Source organism: Pseudophryne corroboree, chromosome 6 (genome assembly GCF_028390025.1).
Source record: "Pseudophryne corroboree isolate aPseCor3 chromosome 6, aPseCor3.hap2, whole genome shotgun sequence".
Classification (NCBI taxonomy): domain Eukaryota; kingdom Metazoa; phylum Chordata; class Amphibia; order Anura; family Myobatrachidae; genus Pseudophryne; species Pseudophryne corroboree.
Genome location: NC_086449.1, coordinates 562856361 through 562874118, shown reverse-complemented (window position 1 = coordinate 562874118; position 17758 = coordinate 562856361). Strand labels below are relative to the sequence as shown.

Here is a 17758-nt window from a genome sequence, read left to right as displayed (position 1 = left end):
CTCGTTATTTTCGTTTTACGGCCCTTTTTACCTCACTTCCGGTTTGCGGAAGTAACTTCCGGTTTATGCGTGCGTTCCAGCAACTGCTGGAACGCACGAATCTCTTCCTGGTTTTTGTATTATGTTTCTGGTGCGTTTTCAAGATAACTAGCATCGTTTAAAATATAAATTATATCCCTAGGGTGCCTAGAGAGAGGTGGTACACACTCTTTCCCTATATCAGTTGCACCATACATATATTAGGTTTCTCGGCTCTTTAAACCTCACTTCCGGTTTGCGGAAGTCACTTCCGGTTTTCGCGTGCGTTCCAGCAACTGCTGGAACGCACGAATCACTTCCTGTTTTTTTGTATTATGTTATTGATGCGTTTCTAAGATAACAAGCACCATTTGAAATAAAAATCATATCCCCAGGGTGCCTATAGGGAGGTGGTGCACACTCTTTGTTTACAACAGTTGCATGGTACATATACTAGGTTTTAGCTCCTGATTTATAATACACTATACAACAGGAAGTGACATATGTAGGATGGGCGTGATACTCAAATTGATGATGGTATAAATACCCATATATGTTGAACATGTCTGGCATTCTGCTTCTGGTGCTCTGTCACCATACAACACCGCTTTTGTTGTCCTGACAAAGATCACTGGTATGTGATCGAAACGTCGACCAAACGAATGTATCAATAAATGACCTTCTGACCTTCTTTTAAGAAACTATTGGTGAGTGCCCTCTTTTTCAATAAGACTGTAATTCGGAACCTAAAAATTCCTTGGAGTTGAGCACCACCGTGTTGTCCTCTGGAGATTCAGTATAGTGCGGATGCTCGTATACTCTATATATATATATATATATATATATATATATATATTCTTCACAGTATTATCGTGTCTTGACTTACTGTGCCATATCAGTATTTGAGGTGTTATGAACAGCACAGCATGGGAGTAACGAGGTCTGTTTTTGATGTATCTCTATCCAATAAGTACGGTGTGATGATGAGACACACCTTATCTTAAACACTATGCAGGCAGATACTGTGTGCTTTGTTCTATTGGCTGCTCGCTTCCACTGTTCCTGGTCCATACTGTATATGCCTGCAATAAGCTGGGACGAAGTGCTCAGTAGTAGGTTAAGAAATTGGGAGGAAGTATTGAATTATCACTGAGCAAAACAGAAGTTTAATCAATGAGCAATGGTGGAGCTTTGAATGCCCTTTTATTGTTAGACACCTACACACAAATGATAGTACAGTAGATACTGTATGTAGCACTCAGTGAATATTTTTTGTTTAGTACACAAGGTATAAAACTAAACATAAATGTTGACCATGCAGCCATAAACCAGGTCAACTTCATTGTATGTTAGACCTCTTCAGTGTAAGATCTGTGACGCCTACTCCTGTTAAGAGGATGTTTTACTTGCTGTTTTTAACGATTCTCGGATAAACTTCTTCAATTGTTTATCCATGTACGACATATTTACATGTTAATAAAACATGTATGTGCAATATTACACTATTGTGATTTATATCTATTTCATGAGGTACATGGAATGCTGTTGATTTTTATTGGATGTTTCACCTTGAAACATTAGTGGAATGCCCAGATGAGATAATATATTTGGTGCTCATACTGTTTGTTCTGAGGTACATGTATACTCAAAGCTTTTTGAAGCAATTTACTGTACTAAGGAATTTAACATTTTCCCTTGGTTGACATCTGCACTGGAATAATCCTGAACCAAGCATTTTTATGGGAGAGATTTATTAAACCTTGGAGAGAGAAAAAGCACCAACCAATCAGCTCCTGTCACTTTTCAAACACAGCCTGTAAAATGACAGAAGCTGACTGATTGGTACTTTATCTCTCTCCATATATTTTTTTTTACTATACATATGTATATATATATATATATATATATATATATATTTATTTTAGTTTTTGTTTATTTTTCCATCCTTCCCCTGTAAAGACTTTGAGCAGTCTGTATAAAAAAAAACCCATGTCTAATAATAAATGAATGAACGAACGAACGAATGAATGAATGAATCAATCAATCAATCAGTATTACACACATTACAGTTTGAGACTAACCTGTACAATGTCCAGAACCATTCCAGCAGACACTGTTCCAAACCCTGCTAGGAGGAATGGCACAAGTATTTGGAGTGCCATGGTAAGGCTAGATTCTTTTGGCAACTTTTTACTTCCCTCAACCAGGGAGTCCGTGTCCCCGTCTCCAGGTGTCCGACTGTCTTGCAGCATTGCTTCAGATTCTGATACATCCCTCCCATCACAGTAATCATAACTGTCATAGTCATAACTTGTACTGCAAATGTTTGAGCAGTGTGTGCCATTTCCTAGATAGCCTGGCTCGGAGAAGTGATGGTACTCAAGGTGCTGGTCAGGTCGGATGTTAAAACCATGTCCTGCCGGTGAGGATGCATTGACTTTCTTCAGCCTGTCTTCCTGGCCTTTTTGGCACACTAAAGGAACCATGCTCAACAAAAGCGATAAGAACTGGTCAGACTGAATTGCATTCAATTCAATGTCCCACTTTACTGGGTGTTCACTTGAAATGATGTGATTTGGCCTTCCATATCGGTCACTCATTATGCTCCAGTTCCTCTTTCAAGAATGGTGAAATACTATTGAGCTGGCCCCTAATAAAAACAAAAGAGAATATTAATATAATAAACTGAAAATCTCTTGTATACAGAACATAGTCTAGCACTCTTAGTAGAAAATGTGTCAATGATAAAAGACAGGGAGGCTTTGGCAACCCTATACACTTCAGAGGCCACATTGAGCAGCTCGTTAACAGGGCCAGCTCCAGGCATGTTCCAATAGAGCGGCCGCGCAGGGCGCCACCTTAACGGGCACCGCACGCTAGCGCCGCCATATTGGAGCCTGCCTGGAGCCAGGTCCTGCAGCAGTGGCTTGTGTGCCGAAGAGAGGGAGTGCTGTGGGCAGGACAAAGCTAAACTACTCTGTGCACGCTGTGCGGCACGGCGTCTGACGTTAGACGCTGGCGCCGCATAGTGCGCACAGAGTAGGTTTGCTTTAGTCCGCCCACAGCACTCCCCTCGTCGGCACACACAGCCACTGATAGGACTCAGCCAGGAGGCGGGCCGCGGGACAGATGAACACACGCGGGGGCATGTGTATCTGGCACTGCTGGGGGCACGTATATCTGGCACTGCTGGGGGAAAGTGTATCTGGCATTGCGGGGGGCACGTGTATCTGGCACGTGTATCTGGCACTGCGGGGGGCTTATAATGTGTATCTGTGACTGCTGGGGGCATATGTGTATCTGGCACTGCTGCGGGCACATAATGTGTATCTGGCACTGCTGTGGGCACATAATGTGTATCTGGCACTGCGGGGGCATATAATGTGTATCTGGCACTGCACTACTGTGGGCATATAATGTGTATCTGGCACTTCACTACTGTGGGCATATAATGTGTATCTGGCACTGTACTGCTGGGGACATATGTGTATCTGGCACTGGTTGGAGCATATAATGACACGACCCATTCACTTGAATGGAGAGCGTCTCCATCCGCATGCCCGGACAGAGACGCTCTGAATAGAAGCGTCTCTGCACACTACCAGCGTGACTAGGTGGACGGATTACCTAGTCATGCCAGGAGTGTCCGTTTACGATGGAGCCGCCTTAGATGAGCGCGGCTCCATCTGCATATCAAGGTTACCGCATGTGGGAATCTGTATTCTTTCTGTCTTAAACTACTACACAATTGGTACCCTTCTACTTCTCTCTTTCTTTTCCTGAGGGATACTGAACAAAGAAATCCTCATCTGAGGGCCAACAACTACTACACATAGGACCAGGTCCAAACATACTTTTGAAGGAGGAGAAAGTCACGCTCATACGTGAGTACGGTACGAACACCCTTCCACCCTCTTTTGAGAAGACACTCAAAGAAAATTATAGACCCCACTTTCTGTGAGGACATCACTCCCCCACCCCCTCAAAACTATGATACACAACACGATTGGTCCTCTTTTTTGTTCCTCTTCTTTTTCGAGGGATACTGGATCTCAAACCCCCATCCGGTTGAGGATCACTTATCTTCTTCTAGGACTACAGGGTAGGATTGGACACGAGAACACAGGCTCCATCTTTTATGGTGACACACTCCAAACGGTCGGACTTCATCACATATGCCCTGTCTTTGAACGGTGACTTTTTTATTTTCCACCCACAAAACGGGACTAAGAGCCTAATTCAGATTGAATCACAGCAACAAATTTGTTAGCTAATGGGAAAATCCATGTGCACTGCAGGGGAGGCAGATATAACATGTGCAGAGAGAGTTAGATTTGGGTGGGGTGTGTTCAAACTGAAATCTAAATTGCAGTGTAAAAATAAAGCAGCCAGTATTTACCTTGCACAGAAACAATATAACCCACCCAAATCTAACTTTCTCTGCACGTTATATCTGACTCACCTGCAGTGCACATGGTTTTGCCCATTAGCTAACACATTTGCTGCTGTGATCAGATCTGAATTAGGCCCTAAATACAGACCAGTACTTTCTTGTGGGTACCACATGGACTATTAACCATGACGCTGTGAGTTATTGATTTATTGATATATTGCTTGTCCATTGTTTTATACTCCATTGCACGTTTAGCTTAAGGGGTAACTTAGGTGTAGTGCAGAAGTTGGATGTACACCTCTTGTTGTCCTGATTTGTGTTGGGTGTCGAGTGACACTCAACACCTAACACTGCAGCCACCTAGGGCACAGCAGTTCTCTATACTTTGTTGCTAGGAACTATCTTGGTCTGCATGTGATGGCTGCAGCCTCAGGGCCACCTGCTGCCCATTCAAATATTATAGCCAGAGGTTAAAGCGAGCCGGAACAGGGCGTAACTGCGTCCCGTCAGTTCCACTTGGAGCCCGCTGAGATTGTGTTACCAGTGGGCGTCTGGCTCCTTCCACTCAGCGGCAGGAGGGCATATCTACTGGGGCAAACCACCTGGGGGCATATCTACTGGGGGGGAGGGGCAAACCACCTTGGGGCATATATACTTTGAGCAAACCACCTGGGGGCATATCTACTGGGGAGCAAATCACATGGGGGCATATCTACTGGGGTGCAAAAAACTTCTGGGGACAAACCACCTGGGGGTATAACTATAGGGGGTATAACTACAGCGGGCATATCTACTGGGGGCATAACTACAGGAGGCATATCTACTTGGGGCAGAACTGCAGGGGACAAAACTACTGGGGACATAAGAGGCACTACTACTGGGGGCACTGTATAAGGGGCACCAATACTATGGGCTCTACATAAAGGGCACTACCACTACAGTGGGCACTTCATAAGGGGCACTACTATTGAGGGCATTGTATAAGGGGCACTACTGCTGTGGGCATTATGTGTATTTGGGGTACTACTACTGTGGGCTTTGTATATAAGGGGCACTAATGTGTGTCATACCATGAATAAGGGACAATACTATGTGGTGTAATGTGAATAAGATTGTGCTACTGTGCGGCGTAATTTGAATTGGGGATACTATTGGGTGACCACTCCCTTTTTTAATACCACACCCCTTTTTTGTGCAGGTTCGCACAATCCTTTAATTACAAAAGTGTGTGTGTGTGTGTGTGTGTGTGTGTGTGTGTGTGTGTGTGGGAGGGGGGGGGGGGGAGTTCCACCACCTCTCTAGGACCATAGTGTGACAGCACTAGATAACATTATACTTTATACAATTTTATCTAATAAGACACAAGGTCTATGTACTAAGCCTGGGAGAGAGATAAAGTGGATGGAGATAAAGTACCAGCCAATCAGTTCCTAACTGCCATGTTACAGGCTCTGTTTGAAAAATGACAGGCGTTGGTTGGTTGGTACTTTATCTCTCTCTATTTTATCTTTCGCCATGGCTTAGTAAATAAACCCCAATGTCTTGGATTATGCAAGCTGGCGAGTTACTTGAAAAGAAAACATGCATGCATGTATGTTCTATTTGCAAAAGCTGTGATGCACGCGCAGACCTCGATAATTGCTCAAATGCGTGAACATCGGAATAGCGTGCAACTAATTATCAAGCCCTTTGACCACTTCCGCCAGTGTCACTGATTCCACTTACAGAGAGTCTGGCATTACACACATCTACAGTTTACAAACACTTCTGTTATTTCTCCTACTTACACATTACAAACCCCTGAGAATAACACGGACATTCTTGGATAACACAGACGTTCTTGAAATTCAACCAACAACATCATCACAGCACATTTGGGAATATTTAATAAGCTGTGAGGTTTACCCTACATCTAACCATCGTGTAATTACCGCCTGGCGTGGGGAAATGCTATTCAATTAAACAGCCTTTTCTGCATGCCATGTGGAAACTCAATGACTTTGCATAAAATGGGCTTTCCCCAAACATGAACCCCCGACTGTGCCTTTTTCTCGTGGACTTTTTCTCGCAGCACCTGAAGCTGTAAGGAAAAGTACACCCTTGGGGATTCATGCGCGTGTGAATCCATGCTAACTGAATCGCTCATGTGGGGATGCGTTCAATTTGCCAGCTGTCAGGATCTCTGCGGTCAGGATACCGACGCCAGGATCCCGCAAGCTGGCAATGCCGCCAGCCAGAATCCCAGCAAAACAGGACTATCCCCACTCGTGGGTGTCCATGACACCCATGGAGTGGGACTAGATCCTGTGGCGAGCGCAGCGAGCCACCAAGCCCGCAGCGTTGCGAGCCTGCAAGGGGACCCTTTGCGATTGCCCCGCAGCCGGCATTCTGGTGGGCAGGATGACGCTGTCGAGATATGGATAGTCGGCATCCTGTCTGCCGGTAAATCATACTGAATCCCTCCTGTGTGCAGAGTGGTTAAAACCCACAGCTAATTGAATACTGTATGCCCAAGAATCTATAACCGTAAATGTGAAGAAAAACAAAACCACATGGATCACATACAGACAAGAAAAAGTACGTACCAAAAAGTGCAATAGTAAAGATAAAAACTAAAAAGTTAATGCTAAAAATAATCTATAAAATACACGGTCGAGTCACATTATTATGACCACCAGCTAATAGAGCAACCGCTGTGTGCAGCATGGACAGCAGTTAGATGGGCTGAACTATCATTTTGGACACACGTCTGGTAGCCCCAGGTTCATTTTGACTGTGAGCTGCTCCACTGTAGCGTGTCAGTCGACCCTCACGCACTTTAGTAGCCAACGTTAACCTCTCACATCAATGGCACATGGTGCTCTGCAGCTTCTACGACGGTTATTCGCAAAGGTGCCATTTGTCCAGTCAGGATACACCTTCACCACAGTAACACGCGAAAAGTTCACAAACTGCGTTGTTTCATAAATACTGCCACCGTTGGGCCGAAAGTCAATAATCATTGGCATGTGTGCAGATGGCCTATCGCACACCTTATATACTCACCAAGCCTGCGCACGACACGTGACATACTTCATGGGCTACGCGCTGCCGAGGTCAAATGTAGGAGGTGGTCATAATAGTGTGACTCGACTGTGAAAAATCAATTGCTGATAAGAGAAATAGACAGATGATGGGAAAGACTGAGAGAGGGAGTTAAGTGGAGGAGAAAAGGACTCAGAGTAGTGCTCAGTACAGGGTAGCGAGAAAAAAGTTGGGGGGGAAAAAAAAAAGCGCCAGTGACAACATCTAGGAATAAATTTACTTAAGGTCTATTTTAAATTGATTGTCATGGTCATGCCCTTAAGCAACCATGAAAACTTATGTTAAAATTTTGTGTGTTATAACTATTATATTGACCTGAAATGTGCTTTAACAAACTGTATAGTTAATTACTGGCCTCACGAAGGTATGGCCATGGGTCTGTGATCTAAGGCCAATCAGGATGTCTCCAACTTTATGACCAGTGGTCTGTGTTGGTAAAAAACTGTACTCTTCACACCATGGCCCCTGAAAAGCAGAGGTTTGTGTATTCAGATCCCCAAAAAACAGATCTCCTGTATAAGGCATCTCCCATAAGGGGGGTGACTGCAAAAGCCCTGTTGGCAATCTGTCACCAAACCCCCATCCCCCCGAACATAAAAAGGGAGTCCACTTCCTGTGGGACTAGTTATGACACTGGGCCTGATTCAGAGATGGACGCAGGAGACCCACCGCTCGGTGAATTCATGATGATCAGTAATCAGCAACTGCACAAGGCAGAACTGGCCTTGCAATGTTCCCCATGACAGGCAGTGGAGTTGATGGGGTGCGGAATGGGAAGGCCTGAGCTCCCAGAAATGGGGGCATATCTTCTCATATTTTGTGGAAGGGGAGAGTCACCACACAGACTTCTTGGCCTCTCAGACCCCTCTTCCTTTGGTCAGCAACATAAGCTGAAACTTACTCAGCTGGCCGTCTGCATTAACAGTATGACAGATATTGGATCCCAGATTGCAACGTTGGTCTCGGTGCCAGGATTGCTGCTAAATGCAGGATGTGTCTCTTCTACTGAGACATCTCCTGCATGTTCACTCCTTTAATTGAACGGTAATTCAAAGCCACTTGCAAACGGCTTTGAATTACCGTCCATCTATGGAACAGGCACACTGTTACCAGATATTCCCTGAAATAGTGGTTACAATCCCCAACCCCCTGGCCTTAAAACCTGATTTTAGGACAAAAGAATGTGTAGGTAATTTGCATTTTACAATGGAAGCCAGACAGAGAAAAGAGAGTCTGTGGGTTGCCCCTTCTCAGGGATATTAATACATTAAAGAGCAATGCTCTGAGTGCATTTCACGAAGGGCACTGACATGCCTACTTGCTCTATTTAAGTTCTTGAGACCTTCTACACGCCAATGGCATCTCAAGGTCAGTGTAAAGAAATATTGTAATTTTGTTAATTTCTTTCCTATTAATTTCATAGAAATTGTTTGCACAACTAAATAATCTGTATGTCTAATTGTTTTTTAGTAATTCTTGTATTTGTAAGCCTTGGAAATCTTTTTTGGTTTAAACAATATTTAATCCTAGATTATTTCTCTGTGTTCTTTAATGAACCTAGAAGCTGTGGCGTAACTACCGTGGGTGCATGGGATGTGGCTGCAATGGGGCCCGAACTGCCTCATGGGCCTGCTGCTTCCCCTGCACCCAGTCACACAAGGACAGGTGACACCAGCACAACAGACAGCAAGGTCTGGTACACACCGAGGAGCCTGAGCATGGAGGTGGCTGAGGACAGGGAGGCTCCGTCCCACTCTCAGCCTGTGCCCCTGCTCTCCCCTCTGAAATATTCCACCTGGTCTTGCCATTGGATGATGGCTGGTGGGTGTGGCTATGTGGAGCCCGCTTGTAAGGTGAGGGTTTGGCAACCACTGCCTCCTGTATCCCAGACTCAGCCGGGGCCCCAAGCCTGTAGGATGTCCCTAACGAGCTGTATCTGTGAGGGTGGCTTAGCGGTGACACCAGCGCAGCACTCCCCACATACACTGTGCAGGCTGAGTACTGTGACCCTCTCACTATACATTGTGCACTGTGAATGCTGACCCTCACCCCTCCAATATGTCCTGAGATCCGCCCAACAGTGTGCAGGCTGAGTACTGTGACCCCCCCCCCCCCCCTCTATGCCCTCTGAGTACTGACCCTTGCCCTCCAACATATGCTCTAGCACCACCCCCACTGTGCAGGCTGATATCTTTGACCCCTCCCCACTATACACTGTGCACTGTGATCGCTGACCCCCACTCCCATACTATGTGCAGGGTGAGTACTGTAGCCCCCCCCCCCCCAATATTTGTCCACTGTGACAACCCCCCTCCACACTATGCAGTGCTGTGTATTGACCTCCTAATTATGTGCCCTGTACCCTCCTTACACCCACCACACACACACACACACACTCTATACACTGCGCAAGGTGAGAGCGGACACTCATCCCCTCCCCCAATATGTTCTCTGTGCCCGCCTCCCCCAATACACTGGTCATGACAGCTTGCATTCAGCATCTGTAACTGTACAGATGGTATAATGTTTAGGGGAGGCCCTTTCAAGATTTTGCTATGGGGTCCACAAAGTTCTAATTACGCCCATTCCTAGAAGCCTGCGAGGCCCATGCTACATACAATTGATATTATCATTTGAATACTAATAACTGTAGCTAGAAGCAAAGGGCTACCTGGTGACAGACCGCTAGCTTCACCCTTGCTTGTGGCAGTTAAGTTGAGTTGGAATTAAGTTCTTGACTGTGAGTGCCCATGTAGCCAATACCATGGACAGCCGTTCTAGATCTAGTTATCTCGGGATTGGCTGATTCGTGACACAATATTGTGTTTCAGGGCTAAATTGCATATTTACGAACATTTCAAAATCAATATACAAAAATTGTGTTAGTAAATGTGCGTCTGAGCCCCCGAATCACGCCACTGATTTAGATTGATACAAAATAGATTAAACTCGATCTAAACTGACCTTTAGTAAATTTACCCCCTAGTAAATTTAACTTACATAGACCGACATTAAGTTGGTATAAAAAAAGTCACACAGCAAAAGATAATCTGGAGCGACATTACTGATGACTGGTTGTGCTAGTAATGTGCTACCTTCTGTCGTGCACTACAGTATGTGAGAGGCAGGAAAGCTGCATGGAAGCACGCTGCTTACTTACCAGTAGATTCTCCAGCACAGTAAATAGAAACAGAAACAAGATAGTTATGGGGAAGGTTGGGGAAATAATTATTTTCCTACATTCTTTAGCTAAATAATACACAGGGGGGGGGGGGGGGGGGGGGGGGGGGGGTATTTCCAAGTTGATCGCAGCAGGATTTTTGTTAGCAATTAGGCAAAACCATGTGCACTGCAGGGGAGGCAGATATAACATGTGCAGAGAGAGTTAGATTTGGGTGGGGTGTGTTCAATCTGCAATCTACATTGCAGTGTAAAAATAAAGCAGCCAGTATTTACCCTGCACAGAAACAAAATAACCCACCCAATCTAACTCTCTCTGCACGTTATATCTGCCTCCCCTGCAGTGCACATGGTTTTGCCCAATTGCTAAAAAAAATCCTGCTGCGATCAACTTGGAATTACCCCCAGGGTTTAATACATGTCTTTTAAACCTACGTATATGAGAGTGAGTTTTACTTTATTTAGTTGTGTATACCATATTGACTAAATATTAATTATACATTTATGTCTTTTAGACTAATCAATGCGTTGCCCTCTCATTCTGCCTAGATCCCACATAATTCTAGGAGACCTGCAGACTGACGTCTTTGCAGAAAAACAATAAAATGAATAGGTTTACAGTCATTTCATAGTTTCTTCCTGCTGAAAAACAGACACACGTGTCTGATATCACAAGCTGCAGTGTTTATACACCTACATTCTGAAATAAATCAAATATGTAAAGAACAGAAAAAGAGTTTATTTTTTTTTACTCATATTTCTGTTCTCTTCAGAAATCAGTGGGGATATGTAACCATGTGTCAAAGAACAGGGAAAACAATAAAATAATGTTTACAGTGGGCACAAGAATAACAGGGAGAAAAAAAACAGCACATTAGTGGTCATTCCAAGTTGTTCTCTCGTTACCGTTTTTTGCAACGCAGCAATTAGGTGGAAAATACACATGTGCATGGTACGCAGCGCGCATGCGCTAAGTTATTTAACACAAAACTTTGTAGATTTGCTGGTGTTCGTGCAACGCTTTTCAGTCGCACTGCTGATCGGTGAGTGATTGACAGGAAAGGGGCGTTTCTGGGAGGTAACTGAGCATTTTCCGGGAGTGTGCTAAAAAAACGCAGGCGTGCGAGGGAAAAATGCAGGAATGGCTGGAGAAACGGGGGGAGTGGCTGGCCGAACGCAGGGCGTGTTTGTGACGTCAAACCTGGAACTAAACGGACTGAGGTGATCGCAATCTAGGAGTAGGTCTGGAGCTACTCAGAAACTGCAAGGAATTATTTAGTAGCAGTTCTGCTAATCTTTCGTTCGCTATTCTGTTAAACTAAGATACACTCCCACAGGGCGGCGACCTAGCGTTTGCAATGCTGCTAAAAGCAGCTAGCGAGTGATCAACTCGGAATGAGGGCCATTGTGTTACATTGAGCTCTGCTACTGTCACTGAGGTGGTCTTCAGTTTGCCGGCTGTTGGGATCCCAGCGCACAGTATACCGGCGCCGGAATCCCGACAGCCGGCCTACCGACACTTTTTCTCCCTCTTGGGGTCCACGACCCCCCTGGAGGGAGAATAGATAGCGTGGCCCACCGTGCCCGCAAGGGGCTCATCTGCGCTCGCCCAGCTGTCGGTATACCGGCGGTCGGGATTCCGGCGCCGGTATGCTGGTCGCCGGGAGCCCGGCCGCCGGCATACACTACTAAACCCCTGTCACTGTTCTGGCAGTTATATGGTTTGTTGCACTAATCATTAAAGTTGATTTATGCATTATTACATTTTTTGGCATTATTCATCCAAATAATTCTTCTCCAGGCTACGGGTCTGGGACTCCAGGTCGACAACAAAAAGGTCGACACACCTTAGGTCGACGCCAATTGGTCGACACACCTTAGGTCGACATGGACAAAAGCTCGACAGGAACAAGGTCGACATGGAAAAATGTCGACATGAGTTTTTTATGTTTTTTTGGTGTTGTTTTCTTCGTAGAGTGACCGGGAACCCCAATTAGTGCACAGCGTCCCCTCGCATGCTTCGGGCATGGTGCCTTCGCTCCACTCCGCTTCGCTCGGCACAGATTACCGTTCCAATCGTAGTCCACATGGATCGTTAAGTATGAAAAAGTTCCAAAAAAGAAAAAAATTGTGAAAAACTCATGTCGACCTTTTTCCATGCCGACCTTGTTCCTGTCGACCTTTTGTCCATGTCGACCTAAGGTGTGTCGACCAATTGGCGTCGACCTAAGGTGTGTCGACCTTTTTGTTGTCGACCTGGAGTCCGGATACCCCAGGCTACATACATGTTTAACATGTACCAAGTAAAAGCAATATGTGCTTTTCCAAGAACAGTCACAGCACAGTGGTTCAAGTTTCGGAGTGCAACTGGTCACACTTGATCTGTATGTATGTATGTATGTATGTATGTATGTATGGATGTATGCTATATAATAAAAGCTAAGTCTGCTCCTCACCTCTGTTATGTGCACTGGTGGCCACTAGAGTCCGCCACACTGACCAAATGACTTTGCGCAGGTAGGGAGCTAATCATGAAGTACAAAAGCATCGCCACCGTGCAATGCTTTTGTACTTGTGCGGGGGGATAGGCGGGGCGGACTAGCTTTGTGCTGGGCATCCCCCCGCATGTCTGAGTAACTGACACGGCTACGATCAGGTCTGAATTAGGCCCATTGTCCTTCAATTGATATTACCTCAGGCTTATCCGCTCTATTCATGAAGCAGTGAAAAGAGTGGAGAAGTGAGCGTGTGGAGAAGTTGCCCATGGCAACCAATCAGCTGCTCCGTACAATTGTATAGTGTGCAAATTATAAATGTTACTTCAATGCGGATTGGTTGTTATGGGCAATTTCTCCACTCGCTCACTTATCCACACTTTTCACTGCTTCATGAATAGACTCCTTAGATTTTTGTTAACACGGTAGATAGAGTGATCTTTCCTGGCTTCCAGGTGAAATTAGCAGTCCCGGTCCTCCAGTCTAATAGTCAGGGAATATGGCTGGTATCCTAGAGTGTGAGCAATAGCTCTGTGCTGTTATCCCTCGCTGAAACATGCTTGAGGGTAGTTGATTCTGAGCGCAGTGGCTCACTGGTTCCCAATATTGCCTGTCTCACCTGGCGTCTCCGGTGCCTGCTTGCATGCGGCAGAAGCATATGTAGTCCATGTCCTCAATATAGGAGTATTTGGGGCTAATTAAGACCGGATTGTAGCCGTGCACAAATTTGCACGGCTACGATCAGCCACCCTGACATGCGGGGGACGCCCAGCACAGGCCTAGTCCACCCCGCATGTCTGGCCCTCCCCCCGCTGCACAGGTACAAAAGCATTGCACAGCGGCGATGCTTTTGTACCTGAAGAGCAGCTCCCTACCAGCGCAGCTCCTGCGCGGTAGTAGGGAGCTACCCGTTGCTCTCCGGGTCGCAGCAGCTGCGTGTGACGTTCAGACCTGATCGCCCGCGGTGCGAAAACACACAGCAGCGATCAGGTCTGAATTAGCCCCTTTGTCGGGTCTCCGCATGAGCTGCCAGGGTTGGCAAAGAAGCCGTGGGTCCGGATATAATTGCAGGAAACTCCAGGTGACGCAGCTGAACTTGATAAACTAGAGTTGCTGGTTGAATCTGATAAAGTGATATGTTGTTCAACCACCAGTATCAGTTATCTTTACAGATACACTTGCACAACAGCAAATGACCCTATTAATGGTGTTATCAATGATCAAGAATGTGCTGTATACGGTAAGCAAATGAAGGCAAGCAATTACCAATAAGCCAGATTTCTAAAGGAAGAATCAACATTTCCGTTGTCTCTGACAACGAACAACTGATAGCATCTCACTGGGCTCCCAGGGTGCGCACGTGCAGTGCGGCCACTGCGCGTGCGCATTCCATAAAGTGATTCAGACTGCGATCGCTGCCACTGCAGCGATCCAGTCTGAATTACCCCCATGGTTTGGCCCATTAGAGAAAGATTTTTCTTTTGCGATCAGGTCTGAATTAGGCACACTACCCCTGTCCTGTTTCGACAGCGGCGGGTCTATTAAAGGAAGTACCTGTTCGTGAGCTCTGATTGGCTCACGAACCGGCACTTCATTTAACAGACCCGCCGCGGCCACAGGAGGGACACAGGAGAGGCGCGTGCCGTGCCCTCCGTGTCCCTCCTTCACAAGACAATGCGGGAGCGGCGGAGGGTAGGTTATAGCAGGCACTGGGGGAGCATATTTGGCACTTGGGGGGGGGGGGGGCATATGTGGCATTGAGGGGGCATGCATATCTGGCAGTATGAGGGCATATCTGGCACTGTGGGGGTATAACTGGCACTGTGTGGGGGCATATCTGGCAGTGTGAGGGCATATCTGGCACTGAGGGGGCATGCATGTCTGGCACTGTGGGGGTATAACTGGCACTGTGTGGGGGCATATCTGGCAGTGTGAGGGCATATCTGGCACTGAGGGGGCATGCATATCTGGCAGTATGAGGGCATATCTGGCACTGTGTAGGGGCATATCTGGCAGTGTGAGGGCATATCTGGCACTGAGGGGGCATGCATATCTGGTAGTAAGAGGGCATATCTGGCACTGTGGGGGCATATCTGGCACTGTGGGGGCATATCTGGCAGTATGAGGGCTGTGTACGGCTAGAGCTGCATTTCCTACCCTAGGCTTATACTCGAGTCAATAAGTTTTCCCAGGTTTTTGTGGTAAAATTAGGTGCCTCGGCTTATATTCGGGTCGACTTATACTCGAGTATATACGGTAATACAGTTTTTCACGAACACAGAAAAACAAAAATAACAAAACAAAAGTACTGTATAAGTCAGTTTTTTGATAGATAGATAGACAGACAGACAGACAGACAGACAGACAGACAGACAGACAGACAGACATACAGACATACAGACATACAGACATACAGACATACAGACATACAGACATACAGACATACAGACATACAGACATACAGACATACAGACATACAGACATATACAAAACTTTGCCCTTTGGATATATCCTGCTGGAGAAATTTCCCTGTGATAATTTTTCTTATCCTAATCACTTTGTGAGAAAGTAATTGCAATGATAACAACAAATAAAATCTTTCCAAGGTCCACCTCGAGTTACAGCCGTTTACAATTTGTTGGTGAGTATTTATATCTGAATGGTGTAATGGTTAGCATTACTCATACTTGCCTAATTTAGAAATTTAGAATCAGGGAGATTACAGTAGGATGTGCGCGTAAAGCATGGTATGCTGCTGAGGGCGTGTGTCATACTCTGCCCAAAGGGCGTATCTAGTTCCACAAATGGGTGTGTCTATGCTTAAATGCTTTTTATTGCAAGATATTTCTAGATAACATTAATAACGATATATTTCGGGAAGTTTTCCAAATGTTGAAACTAACATTGCTGTCTGCAGTATGGGATTTGTTTGCAAATATATATTTGCTGTGATAATAAGATTTTACTTACCGATAAATCTATTTCTCGTAGTCCGTAGTGGATGCTGGGGACTCCGTCAGGACCATGGGGATTAGCGGCTCCGCAGGAGACAGGGCACAAAAATAAAGCTTTAGGATCAGGTGGTGTGCACTGGCTCCTCCCCCTATGACCCTCCTCCAAGCCTCAGTTAGGATACTGTGCCCGGACGAGCGTACACAATAAGGAAGGATTTTGAATCCCGGGTAAGACTCATACCAGCCACACCAATCACACCGTACAACTTGTGATCTGAACCCAGTTAACAGTATGACAACGTAGGAGCCTCTGGACAGACGGCTCACAACAAGAACAACCCGATTTTTTTGTAACAATAACTATGTACAAGTATTGCAGACAATCCGCACTTGGGATGGGCGCCCAGCATCCACTACGAGAAATAGATTTATCGGTAAGTAAAATCTTATTTTCTCTAACGTCCTAGTGGATGCTGGGGACTCCGTCAGGACCATGGGGATTATACCAAAGCTCCCAAACGGGCGGGAGAGTGCGGATGACTCTGCAGCACCGAATGAGAGAACTCCAGGTCCTCTTTAGCCAGGGTATCAAATTTGTAGAATTTTACAAACGTGTTCTCCCCCGACCACGTAGCTGCTCGGCAGAGTTGTAATGCCGAGACCCCTCGGGCAGCCGCCCAGGATGAGCCCACCTTCCTTGTGGAATGGGCCTTGACAGATTTAGGCTGTGGCAGGCCTGCCACAGAATGTGCAAGTTGAATTGTGCTACAAATCCAACGAGCAATCGTCTGCTTAGAAGCAGGAGCACCCAGCTTGTTGGGTGCATACAGTATAAACAGCGAGTCAGATTTTCTGACTCCAGCCGTCCTTGAAATATATATTTTCAATGCCCTGACAACGTCCAGCAACTTGGAATCCTCCAAATCGCTAGTAGCCGCAGGCACCACAATAGGCTGGTTCAGGTGAAACGCTGACACCACCTTAGGCAGAAAATGAGGACGCGTCCGCAGTTCTGCCCTGTCCGAATGGAAAATCAGATATGGGCTTTTATACGATAAAGCCGCCAATTCTGACACTCTCCTGGCTGAAGCCAGGGCCAGTAGCATGGTTACTTTCCATGTAAGATATTTCAAATCCGCCGATTTGAGTGGCTCAAACCAATGGGATTTGAGAAAATCCAAAACTACATTAAGGTCCCACGGAGCCACTGGGGGCACAACCGGGGGCTGTATATGTAGTACTCCTTTTACAAAAGTCTGGACTTCAGGAACTGAAGCCAATTCTTTCTGGAAGAAAATCGACAGGGCCGAAATTTGAACCTTAATGGACCCCAACTTGAGGCCCATAGACAATCCTGTTTGCAGGAAATGTAGGAATCGACCCAATTGAAATTCCTCCGTGGGGGCCTTCCTGGCCTCACACCACGCAACATATTTTCTCCAAATGCGGTGATAATGTTGTGCAGTCACCTCCTTCCTGGCTTTAACCAGTGTAGGAATGACGTCTTCTGGAATGCCTTTTTCCCTTAGAATTCGGCGTTCAACCGGCACGCCGTCAAACGCAGCCGCGGTAAGTCTTGGAATAGACACGGTCCCTGCTGAATCAGGTCCCGTCTTAGAGGTAGAGGCCACGGA

General features: G+C 46.0%; 1 protein-coding gene across 5 annotated transcripts in view; it reads right to left on the bottom strand.

The window, feature by feature from the left end:
• The window catches only part of SLC41A2 (solute carrier family 41 member 2), a 264977-nt gene that overhangs the window by 166077 nt on the left and 81142 nt on the right, over window positions 1-17758 (bottom strand). For all 5 annotated transcript variants that reach the window (XM_063927763.1, XM_063927765.1, XM_063927766.1 and 2 more), the window contains exon 2: window positions 2100-2668. In XM_063927763.1, coding sequence (XP_063783833.1) covers window positions 2100-2618 — 519 coding nt within the window. In that variant the 5' untranslated portion in view covers window positions 2619-2668. The remainder of the gene's footprint in view (window positions 1-2099; window positions 2669-17758) is intronic.